The sequence below is a fragment of the Oryzias latipes genome, chromosome 3 (genome assembly GCF_002234675.1).
Source record: "Oryzias latipes chromosome 3, ASM223467v1".
NCBI classification, from domain to species: domain Eukaryota; kingdom Metazoa; phylum Chordata; class Actinopteri; order Beloniformes; family Adrianichthyidae; genus Oryzias; species Oryzias latipes.
In genome coordinates, this window is record NC_019861.2 from 23,084,471 (window position 1) to 23,096,413 (window position 11,943).

Genomic DNA, 11,943 nt, shown 5'->3' on the forward strand with positions numbered 1-11,943 from the left:
CATCCTCATGCAATTGGACCACATTTATGTTATTTATGTTTCTTTTGAACCTACTGTCGAAATGTTGGAGCAGAAACTGAAACTCTTTAGACTTCCTTATCCAGTCTTCTGTTGTTCTATATTGTCAAATCTGCTTCCTGTTCTCCTGCAGGCTCATCCCCTGCAGCATAGGCCTGTGAGGGTTTGGGACATTGTGGATTGAACAGTGGCGGAAGGTAAGCATTCCTATCCTTAGCTGCCACAACTGGCTCTTTGGACAACTCTTTAACAGTTGTGGCACAAGGTTGAGGGCTACCAACTAGATACAGTTGGACTTGCCTCAACTTACAGCTTTGGGTCTGGAACCATGATTCTAAAAAGAGGTTTGACTCTATTCCCTCTAGTGTTCTCAAATTTTTGTGTTGGATCACATGGCAAGGGGAAATGTAGAAATGAGCTGGTACACCCAAATGTGTAGAGAGGGTCTGCTGGGAACATGTGACAAATTACCTTGTTTGACAGATTTTTACCAACCAACAATGGAGGACATTGAATCTCAGTGGAGTGGGCCTTGGGGACTGACCACAGCTGTGGTTACAATACTATTGGTGCCCACTGGGCAGCAATCCCAAAATTTAGTGGGCACTACAAATGAAAAAAGTTAGGTCTATAGGGTTGGTTGTCCTGTACAACTGGGTTTTGCTGTCAAAAATGAAAAGATTGAGTGGAAGAAGCTCAGCGACATAATGGAAAATGACTTTAAATCAGTTCTGCAAGATTCCAAATGAGTGACCGTACAGGTTGTCCTGGAAATGCAAACCAGCTTTTAAACCTTACTAGAATCTCAATGGATGTCGGACATTTGCACATCAAGTCCATATGTGTTGTGTGGACTCTGGGAGGCCTAATGACTGTTCACCTTAAGATATCTTCTGTGGGAAGCTCTGGGAGTGTGGGATACATGGCTGCTATTGGGGGCTTTTTAATCCTCGAACAAACAGAGCACAAGCTCGGTTGGCATTGCAATAGTAAATCTGATTTGTTTCCAAGGAGAACTCGACTCTGGCAGGGATATCCTTTGTCATCCTTTCTTTTAATTACTTTAATGCACAGAATTCCTCCTAAAACTAGGGCCAAAAACAGTCATAGTATGATGACTCTATAAAGGGAAAATTTGTCATCTTAACAAGCTGCAACATAACAAACACAAACTTCAATTAGGTGCATAAATAATGTGTCCATGAATGTTAGATAAAGGGTCTGAGCTCTGTTCGTTCTCATACATTTTTCTAAGTTTGTGCACAGGCGTGTGAGCACTGCATAGTAATGCATCATATCACCATGTGGCTAACAAGTACACTGAATGCTTGTGTCACATAACAACAAATGACATTGAAATGTGTCATTCATCTTAGTACACAAAAGTGATTTTTACACAGAACAAAAAAAAATGCTCAGCTTCTCAATGTTCTTGCATGTTCAGGGCTAGTTTTCACAGAAAATATCTCAGCTTGACTGTGACTCTAATGAGATTCGCCTGAAACTCTCCAAACTTTCCCCTGAACTGCAGCAAATGCTCTTTTCATAGCAATACATCTTGTAAATTCCCGAAAAGATTGGCACCTGTTCTGTTTTACTCATTTTTAAACTGTATGACACTTATCACTTTGGATAAAATCATCTGCTAAACAACAGAAAATAAATAAATAAATGCATATATATAGATATATACACTGACCAAAAATATAAACGGAACACTTTTGTTATTGCTCCCATTTTTTATGATATGAACTCAAAGATGTGAAACATTTTCCACATACACAAAATAACCAGTTCTCTGAAATATTTTCACAAATCTGTGATAGTGAGCACTTCTCCTTTGCCAAGACAATCCATCCCACCTCGCAGGTGTGCCATATCAAGATGCTGATTAGACAGCATGATTATTGCACAGGTGTGCCTTAGACTGGCCACAAGAAAAGGCCACTCTGAAATCTTCAGTTGTATCACACAGCACCATGCCACAGATGTCACAAGTTTTGAGGGAGCGTGCAATTGGCATGCTGATAGCAGGAATGTCCACCAGAGCTGTTGCTAGGGAATTGAATGTCCATTTCTCCACCATAAGCCGTCTCCAAAGGCGTTTCCGAGAATTTGGCAGCACATCCAACCGGCCTCACAACCGCAGACCACGTGTAACCACACCAGCCCAAGACCTCCACATCCAGCATGTCCACCTCCAAGATTGTCTGAGACCAGCCACTCGGACAGCTGCTGAAACAATCGGTTTGCATAACCACAGAATGTCTGCACAAACTGTCAGAAACCGTCTCAGGGAAGCTCATCCGCATGCTCGTCATCCTCATCGAGGTCTTGACCTCACTCCAGTTTGTCGTCGTAACCAACTTGAGTGGGCAAATGCTCACATGCGATGGCGTCTGGCACGTTGTAGAGGTGTTCTCTTCACGGATGAATCCCGGTTTACACTGTTCAGGGCAGATGGCAGACAGCGTGTGTGGCGTCATGTGGGTGAGCGGTTTCCTGATGTCAATGTTGTGGTTCGAGTAGCCCATGGTGGTGGTGGGGTTATGGTATGGGCAGGTGTATGTTATAGGCGAAGAACACAGGTGTATTTCATTGATGGCATTTTGAATGCACAGAGATACCGTGACGAGATCTTGGGGCCCATTGTTGTGCCGTACATCCAACAACATCACCTCATGTTGCAGCATGATAATGCACGGCCCCATGTTGCAAGGATCTGTACACAATTCTTGGAAGCTGAAAACATTCTTGGTCAGTGTATACGCATGCAAATGGAGCTTATGGTAAACTAAAATAATTTACTGCTCCATACTGGTACTATATTTTGTCTATCCTAATGTATATCTTAAATTAGGTTAGACTTGATCCAACGTCATGATCATAACACATTTACAGGTACAGGTAACACAATACCATTTGGCATCTATTGATAACTGCAAAAACAGGAAGTGAAAGAAAGGGGGGATACAAGTTAAATCAGATCAATAATTCAGTTCCCCTAATTACTTAAAGCAAACTTAAAATGTCATGGCCTCAAATAGCAGTGGCTGTTTTACCTGACTAGTATGACAACTTTCAATTCAACTTTAACGGAAAAGTTGCCATCAGGAGGTCCTTCAAGATGACTGAAGACCTACAATGATCAACTAGAATGACAGAAACGTACTTAGTGTGACATTTGGAATGAGGAAAAGTAGATCAAGGGCTTTGGAAGTGTAATCAAAAATTTCAGATGTGTGTTAAAAGGAAGGGCTTAACAAAAAAAGGGATAGGAATGAGCAGACTGACAGGTGAGGCTAGACGGCAGTCTATGAGGACTACAATTTTTGCAGATGATGTTTTCATATGTAGTAAGAACAGGGAGGAAGTGGAGGAACATCTGGAGAGGCTGAGGTTTTTTTATCTTGAAATGAAGATCTGCTTCAAAAGGACAGAGATCTGTGTGTAAATGAGAATTACTCAAATTAAAAGGTCAGCTGACAGGGAGCAGAGATGAAGAAAGGTGGAGGACTTTTGGTCTAATAGTACGGTAAGTAAATAGGGAGTGAAGAAGCTTTTACAGGCAGCTTGGAATGGGTGTTGAAGTTCTCTTAGAAGTGAAAAGGGTGGATAAGATCAGAAATGAGAAATGCATCAGAGGAACAGCTCATGTTAGACATTTTGAAAATTAATGTAAGAAAGCCAGATTAGGATGGTTTGGACACATTGAGAGGAGGGATAGTGATTTTGTTGGTAAAAGGATGCTGATGATGGAGTGTCAAAAAAGGAGAAATACCAAAGAGGCCATTCATGAATGTAATGAAGGAGGGGGTGGGGGTTGTTGGAGTGAGTGAGAAGGACGTAGAAAATAGGGTTGGATGGGGGCAATTGATTTGCTGTGACAAACCTTAAATAGACCAGCCACTAAAAAGAACTAGAGGAAATATTTAAACATATACTTTAAAGTGTGTTTTTTTATTCATTTAGCATATCATACCTTTCCCGTATTTACCACACTTAAGCAAATGATGATATCACGGTCAATGTGAAGGTTAGTGATTTTTGTCACACTAACACAGTAAAGATCCTTTTATAGATCTTATGAATGATGAACACAAGCCAAAAAAATAAAACACATCAACAGTCTCCCTTTAAGCAGAACAACTTCTCAAAACTGATCCTTAGCCAAGATTAAATAAAAAAATGTGAATCCTTTAACTTACACAGTTTAGCATAAAACCTTTTCTTTAATACTCCACATCTCACTCTGCATTAATGACAAAAGCCAAACAGATTTGTTCATGATCACATTAGCATACTGTGGCAGAACCAGCGTCATTTGCCTGCTTTTTTTCTCCTTCTGAACTCTTGGCCTTTCTCCGATCTTTCCCTCCTCTCCTTTAGTACTTGGGTTGTATAAAATTCTAATCAGTCTACACAAATTCAATTTCACACAATGCATTCCGGCTTGAGAATTTCTGTCTTGAAAACTCTAAATGTATGAAGATCAAATGGTGAGAGGAAAGGGCGACTTGAAGATTGAAGATCCATCAACTTTTATTGCAGGAGGTTAGGTTAAAACAATAATAGTTAGCGCTTGTGTTAGGATCCAGAGAAAGGACCGTATCGGTATTACAGTCAGGCGCAGATGCTCAGATGTTCTGTGGCCGTCTCCAATCTAAATGTATAGATTAGCTTACTCTCTTAAAATGATATGCCAAGTTCTACCTGTGACACTGCCTTACCCGGAAATTTCCAGCGTAGTCATCATCCTTGTCTCCTCCTGCACCCTCTTTCAGGGCAATGAGAGTGAATCCTCTGAAGTAAGAGGGACTGGATGCAATCACATTCACTAGATGCAAAACAAACAGGAAAGCCTTTTCATCTCCATATTGACAAAAAATAATAACGATAATGATAATAATATATAAAATAAAAATGCAAAAACTAACGTAGACACTAAAATTGACTTAGTAAGAGTAAGCTGTAGAGGTGCCTGACATTTAAAAGCAGAACAGTGTATTCAGACCTTTCAGGATGGCTTACTTTAATATTCCACAGACTTCTAACTTCAACCCATTGGGTTTGAATTTTCATATATTGTCCTTTAGAAAAATTCTATTTGTCCAAGTGTGAAATTCTTACTGGAAAAAAAGGCACAAAGAAGATGCATTGCTTGTATTGAATCAATGTGTCCTTTGACCAGAAGCAGCACTTCAAAAAAATAAAATAAAAAATAATTCCATTTCAGATTCTGTCTTGATCATTAGAGTCACAGAGGAGATCAAATGGCACATGTTCATGTGCTTTTAAGAGAAAAAGAAATATGGTTAATTCAAATATTACCGTTTTGTGTATTTTATGAATAGACTTTTCTTGAGAAAAATCTCTAAATTTATTGAGAAATTCATCTTAAAGAAAAACAATAGTGGAAATACAAAGAAACGTTTTATTTAAGTGATTTGATTTAGTCATTTTTAAGTGTTTGGAAGCAAAACTGAAGTGCCCAAACACTGATTTTTGTAGTGTGCTGAAAGTCATCTGCGTAGTAGCCTAAAGTTTTGTGTTGGTCGAGTTTGTGTTGAGTAAAAATGCGCAGAAGGCAAACACCGACCTCTGTATGTGCTCCCCGGCTGGTAGCTGTCCGGATCTCCTTCCACGCGGAGGCGAAACTCGTTGTTGCTCTCCTTCCTATTGCTCTGAGCCCGGAGGATCCGACTACAGTAGCCGTCCGCTTTCCCAGCTCTCTCGAAAGGCTCCTCGGTGAAACCCAACGAAGTGCACGCAGCGGAGGAGATGAAGCACAAAAGGAGCATTACGGCTGGATGTAGTCCTGAAGCTTTCATTTTGCAGACTTGCGATTAAGTTGATGCGTAGGTATGCAAAAAGGAGAAAAAAAAAGATTCTCCCAGATCTCCGTTGAAAACGAAAAGCCAACTTGCCAGCTGCTGAAGTGAGACTTCTGAGCAGCTAGCGGGGCAGATCCATCCTGCTGACAATGAGGGAGAGGAGGAGGAAGACACGGATGAGACGTGCGCTCTCTCTGCATGAACGGCACGCTGCGCGCAGCTGAACCAGAGTCCTGGGAAGTGGCCAAACCAGGAGCTGTCTTTAGGTTCACATCAATTTACAACGAAATTCTCCCCACAGCAGATGAGACGATTTACACTGAACTCTTACTGGGATTCGTGTGTCTCTTCCTGATCCTTTTGGAAAGACAGGAACGCGCAGACAAAGGAATAGCTAAATGATGCTGCACGGTTGTCAAGGTAACAAATTAAACAAGTGTTTTGTCACTTGACTTTTAAATGATTGTTTCACCTCCCCTGTTTGCGGGATGCACAAAGGTTAACAGAGCCAGAATTGATGAATATATTTACAAATAATTAAGGCTACAAATATTTCAACTCTTGCTTGAGTTCAGCATCATGAGGCGCGCCTGTCCTGCAGACAGGATTAATGCCTCTTTTAAGAAATATCCACCAATCCAGAGCAGTCACATGTTCAGCCTGTAACAAGATCACAAGTATGGAGTCCTATACTGTTCATAATTAAATAAATAAACACAAGAGGAGGGTGACACCAAAAGAAATTCAGAATCCTTAAAAAAACGTTTTTTTTTTTTTTATTTCTTTATTTTGTTTGGTTTTCTATCACTTTCAGGAGAGGACAAAACCCCCCAAAATGTACACTAATAACCACCTGCACCCACGTGTCATACCTCATCCTGCATGTGGACCCAGATCAGATTTACATTCATGCACCTCACCTGTGCACCCCATATAGATTTTAAAAAATAATTTTGGCAAGCACCTCCCATGATGAAAGTTAGGTTGAATAAAGTGTATAATTTTACCAATATAAGATTTTTTGATCAAGAGTCAAGACAGGCCCAACTGTAGTCAAAAGTCACATTGCACCATCATGAATTTACACTATAATGTGGTGTTCTGTATGCATACACAACAATCATGACATATTATAACATTTTATGGAAAAATTTCTGTTTTTTGTAGCAATTAACTTTTCCGAGATGGCTGTTACAGAGTTTGGAATTACATGTTAGTACCTCAAACATATTTATTTGAGCACAAAGCCCATTGTGAGGTAAAAAGCTTGTGTGGAGCTGAAAGTAAAACTTATGTCAACAAATCTAACAATCTGAAACACCCAGGACAGGAAATGTAAACATTGGTTGCAGTGGCAAACACAATTACATTCATCACCATCAAAAATGACACATAATTTTCTGAGTCTGAAAAATACAATTAATACTTGTGATACGATGTGATTTTGCATTTCCCTGACTCCCACTTAACTTTTCTGTTTTTATAATTACTCAAGATGTAATCATGAAATCTTCTGTAGAAGTGTTAGCTGTTATGTCTGGGGTTTCCAAATAGACTGATTATATTTGTAAAGTGAAGCTTGGTAAAAATCAATGGAAGAGGTGGGATTACATGTCAATTTAAAATGTCAAAGAAAGATCATCTACATTTAAAGTTTAAGGGAGCCAGACTACAATGAAATCAGTGAATATGTTTAACATCTACAAGTAAAAAAGGAAGTATGGCAGAAAAATGAATGGTATTAATTAAGAAGTAGCTGAAATGGAGCCACATTATTGTGATTATCATAAATTAGCGTTCAGCTTCAATATGCTCTAACACACCTCATGCAATAGTGCTGAACATTTGAACATTTTTTATGCAGTTGCTCAGGTCATCCTGGTTTTTGCTTGCTAATTATTATCTCTTTCAGTGTTTTTTGATTTAGTTTTCACTCATGTGGGAATTATGGGCATTTTGTTCTGTTTTAGCCCCTCATGTCGCACATGCTTCTATTACTAATTACAACTGCTTCTGCATGTTAATTACAGTAAATTTAAGAACGTATACTTTTCCTCATTGTCACTTTTGTTTTGTTACTTTTAGGTTTAATCATCTTGAAGTTTGAAAGGTTTTATAATTGTTATATTTAAGTTTGCTAAGCCTTGGTCTTTTGTCATCATTTATTTAATCTATTCAAGTTTTCACTAAGTATGTTACTGATCTTTTCCATTTGGGTCCCCCCCAACCACAGGAGTTTTCTTTTTTCCCCATTTGTATCTTTAATCTTTTTCTTCCTTCTGTAGACAAAGGATAAATGTGAAGAATATAAGCCACAGCAGCTTTCTTCATCTCCAAGGACCAGCTAAAATGCACCAAACCGTGTAATCAGATGGGCTGCAGATTATTACATTAACTGTCAATGATGTGTATCTACTGTAAAGAATTTAATGGCAACCCATTGGGCGTTTTCTAAGACAGAACCAAGCTAATGTTCTTAACTGTGGCTGAAACAAGACAGCTTTTAAAAGGACAAATGTCAAAGGTGAGACAAATTGAACAAATTCATTGGTGGATGATTCTATGTCTTTTGCATTTTTGGATGTGGCACTTCACTTGATTTTTGATTTTATTTGATTTGAAATGGTTTATTTCAAGCAATTAAGTAGAAATAATACACAACAGCAATATAAACATCAGTTATACATTCATACAGTAACTACCGGTAATCAAACTTAGGATAATTAGACATATTAATAAATATTGCTTGAAAGGGAGTGGGAGGAAGCGAACTTATATAATCCCACCCCGATTATACTGTAACCATTTTATTACATGATTTATCAATATCCGGTTCCCAGTTTTTATCAGACAGAATTAAAAATCATAAGATATCGATAAAATCAGGACTTCTGGTTTGACATTCAGTTACAAAAAATTTCCAAAGAAAATTTAAGTTTTAAGATTCTGCTGTCATTTTTGTTATTTACTTGAAGAAGTTTATTAAAATGTTACACAGCATTTTTTTTCACACTTCCAATTTGTCACTATTTTGTAACAACATTGTTTTTTTTTTTGTTTTTGTTTCTTGCAAACTTTATAAAAACTCAATTTGTGTTTTGGCAGCGACATTGCCATCATTGCTGTAAAATCTTTAACTTGTGTGGCTTGCATAACATTATTTTAGATTTCTAACACCTGTTGTGGACAGTTTAGTTACACCAAAGTCAAAGTTCAATTTAGTTAAACCTCCAGCTTTTTGCACTGTGACATTCATGCAGCAGTTACATAAAAATGTCATCCATCAAGGCAAAAACAGAACTAACAAAAACACTAGTGTTCTGACAGAGTAAACTGAGCCAAAACAGGAACAATTGAGCTTTATCAAAAGCTCCTCCTGTGGCAGTCTGGTCCTTATTTTTTCCTTTTGATTCTTAAACTTTGAGACATTTGTGATTAGCTAAACAGTTGAATTTTTTTCCAACAAACTTTTTCTTCTATTGACTGGAGCAGCTTGTTCCTTTAAAGGCGTCACCTGGAAGTTAGGTCGGTTTAGATAATTGACTCTCTTACCTACTTACACATACTAACACCAATCTGCATCAGTCATGACAAACAGTTTTTCTAAATTTAAAACGTGACATTCAAACTGTAAACAGCAGTATGTCTGAATGGCTTACAACAAAGTGTGGAGTCCATTTGGTCATACAATACTTCAATAACAAAATTTGCCTTTTTATTTTCTTCTTTCTGATGAACAAAACCTAACATTTGACTTTAAAAAGAAGTAATTCACTTGTTAAAAAAACATGTCACTGGGTTATAAACTGTTAAATGTTGATATGTTTGCACAACTGCTTCTTTATTTTCCTCGAGAGATATCTTATCCCTCTCCATATTCGTGCGACCCCCCTGTGTTTATTTTAGCCCTGGGAGAGGTCAGCAGACAAATAATGGGAATGCAACACCTTCTGATGGGCACTGACAAATGGAGGGTGGCTGGTTTCTGTGCATGTACTGCTGAGTTGATGGATGGATGGTGGGGGTGGGGGGGGGCACAGTCTAGATGGAAAAATGCTGCCGCAGCAGGTGTCATGACAGCATTTTGTCTCACTGCCCTGTTGTGCTGAAACTACTCAAAATCTTCCAGTGCTCATGGTTAAACAATTTCTGTTACAGAAAAAAAACTGTTTACCAGAACAATTTCTAAAGTTTTTTTCAGACAGACTGTCTTAACACAGGAGCAAGAGAGTTGTTGCTGCAAAGATGAAAGCTTTGTTTTGTAGATATTTTTTTTTACGTCACTTTTTCTTTTAGAACAAAAACTCAACAAAAAGGCTTGAACATCAATCTATATGATTTCTGCTTTCTTTTCCTGTTTTAATCATTAGAAAATAAGTCTTTATAAAGTCATTATTTCTCCTCACTAAATAATGCTTGAAAAGTGTGTCTGTTTTGCTTTGAATTCATAAATCTGTCAATATAATTTTAATGTTCTGGATAACTAGGCTGAAACCTTTTTATCTGAATCTGCTGTAAGTGCCTTTGACAGAAGCACAGCTCAGTATGGGCCACTCAAACCCAACAATGGGAGAATTCTCAATGACACCAACAGTCCTTCACACGCAGCTGCATGGTTTCAAATGCATATTGTTGCAAAACGTTTCTGGCTTTTATCTGAGATTGTCATATTGAAAAAAAAAATACTTTTTTGCAGTAATTATTTTTGTTCAGATTTCAACATCGTCACATCAAAAAAAGGCTGATGATAGTTGCACGTATTTAGATGCGACCAGTACAAAAAGTGATGGAAACTCATGTTGGCCCTACATAACACATGATGCCCATTACTGGATTGACCGCACATATTTAAAGTGCATCCAAGGCTGAAATTTGTTGTTGGCTGCACATATTTAAAGTTAAAGTCCCGTTATCTGTCACCCACCTAGCTAGGTGTGTGAAATGTGGTCTCCACATTTGACCCAAATAAACAGACACTTTTAAAAATAAACAAATCTGATTTCTTTTTATTTCAATAGCACATCAGAATTTCCAAACTTCTATATGGATCTTTAAATAATCCCCCATAACATTGCTGTTTTCATGGATATAGAGGTTAAGGGGGAAAAAATCAAATTAGGCCTTTCATTTGATCTTAGTGAAGTGTGAGAGCCTGCTCATTAAACAGCCAAGCCCCCTGCTGCTGAGTCATTAAGGCCACATTTACCATGCACTAGAGTGTTTATCACATTAAATTCACCTGATTTGAAAATAAAATAAAATAGAACACTAATCCAGCAGGGGAAAATTGAAGAACTCTCTGAAAGTGTTCATAACCTGAAATCTTACCTGTAGAAATAGTAAATGTAAACCTTAAAACATTTCAGCCTTAGGTTTGTGACAAAAACAATTCTAAAAACAGGTTGTAAAGTCACTCGGCACAGATCAGCAGCCCCAGTCTCTTGATGGAGTTAACGTCTTTATTTTCACAAATTCCGCTCCCCATCTCCTGCTTTAAAGGTAATCTGTTTTGATGTCCATCTAAAACTTGAGTGTAACATGTGTTGTTTGGGGACCAGCGAGCGTAAGGGGGCTATCACAAATGATTACAGTCAGCCAGAGGGTGACGGCGGCTGCCAGGTGCAGGGGTCTGCGGAGGCATTACTTACTGGATCCTGTCTTTACCTCTGAGGAGACCAGGGCCAAATCTAAATGGCTTTGAGGAAATCACACAACCTGTCACAAACTGTTAGTTATCTGTCACACAGATAACATTACGCGGATGTATGCCAAGCAGCAAAACATGCTGTTTGGAGAAGTGAATCGTTTATGTCTTTGTCTGTGTGTTTCTGATGTAAATTTACAAAAAATAGTTATAATACAACATTATCATAATCAGTTCCAGTGACCTTGTTAAGATATTTAAATACTGCATTAGAGCATGGTAACAGTCAGGCGACCTTTATACCAATATTACACATATACATAAAACAGATGATGAATAAAAGTTTTTTTGCCAAAAATACCCAGTTGGCTGTTGGGTGACACCTCTGCTCAACCTAATCCTACATTAATCTGATGAAAGAAAAATTTCCTAAAACAGAATGACATC

At 38.2% G+C, this 11,943-nt stretch overlaps 1 protein-coding gene across 2 annotated transcripts in view; it reads right to left on the bottom strand.

Annotated features, from left to right (window-relative positions):
* Positions 1-6,263, bottom strand: part of spon1 (spondin 1) — a 70,826-nt gene extending 64,563 nt beyond the window's left edge. The window contains exons 1-2 of one of the 2 annotated variants that reach the window (XM_023953515.1): positions 5,618-6,263; positions 4,749-4,855 (exon numbers count right to left, since the gene is read on the bottom strand). In XM_023953515.1, coding sequence (XP_023809283.1) covers positions 4,749-4,855; positions 5,618-5,849 — 339 coding nt within the window. In that variant the 5' untranslated portion in view covers positions 5,850-6,263. The remainder of the gene's footprint in view (positions 1-4,748; positions 4,856-5,617) is intronic. The other variant, XM_023953516.1, reaches the window with a different exon arrangement.
* Positions 6,264-11,943: the final 5,680 nt, after the last annotated feature.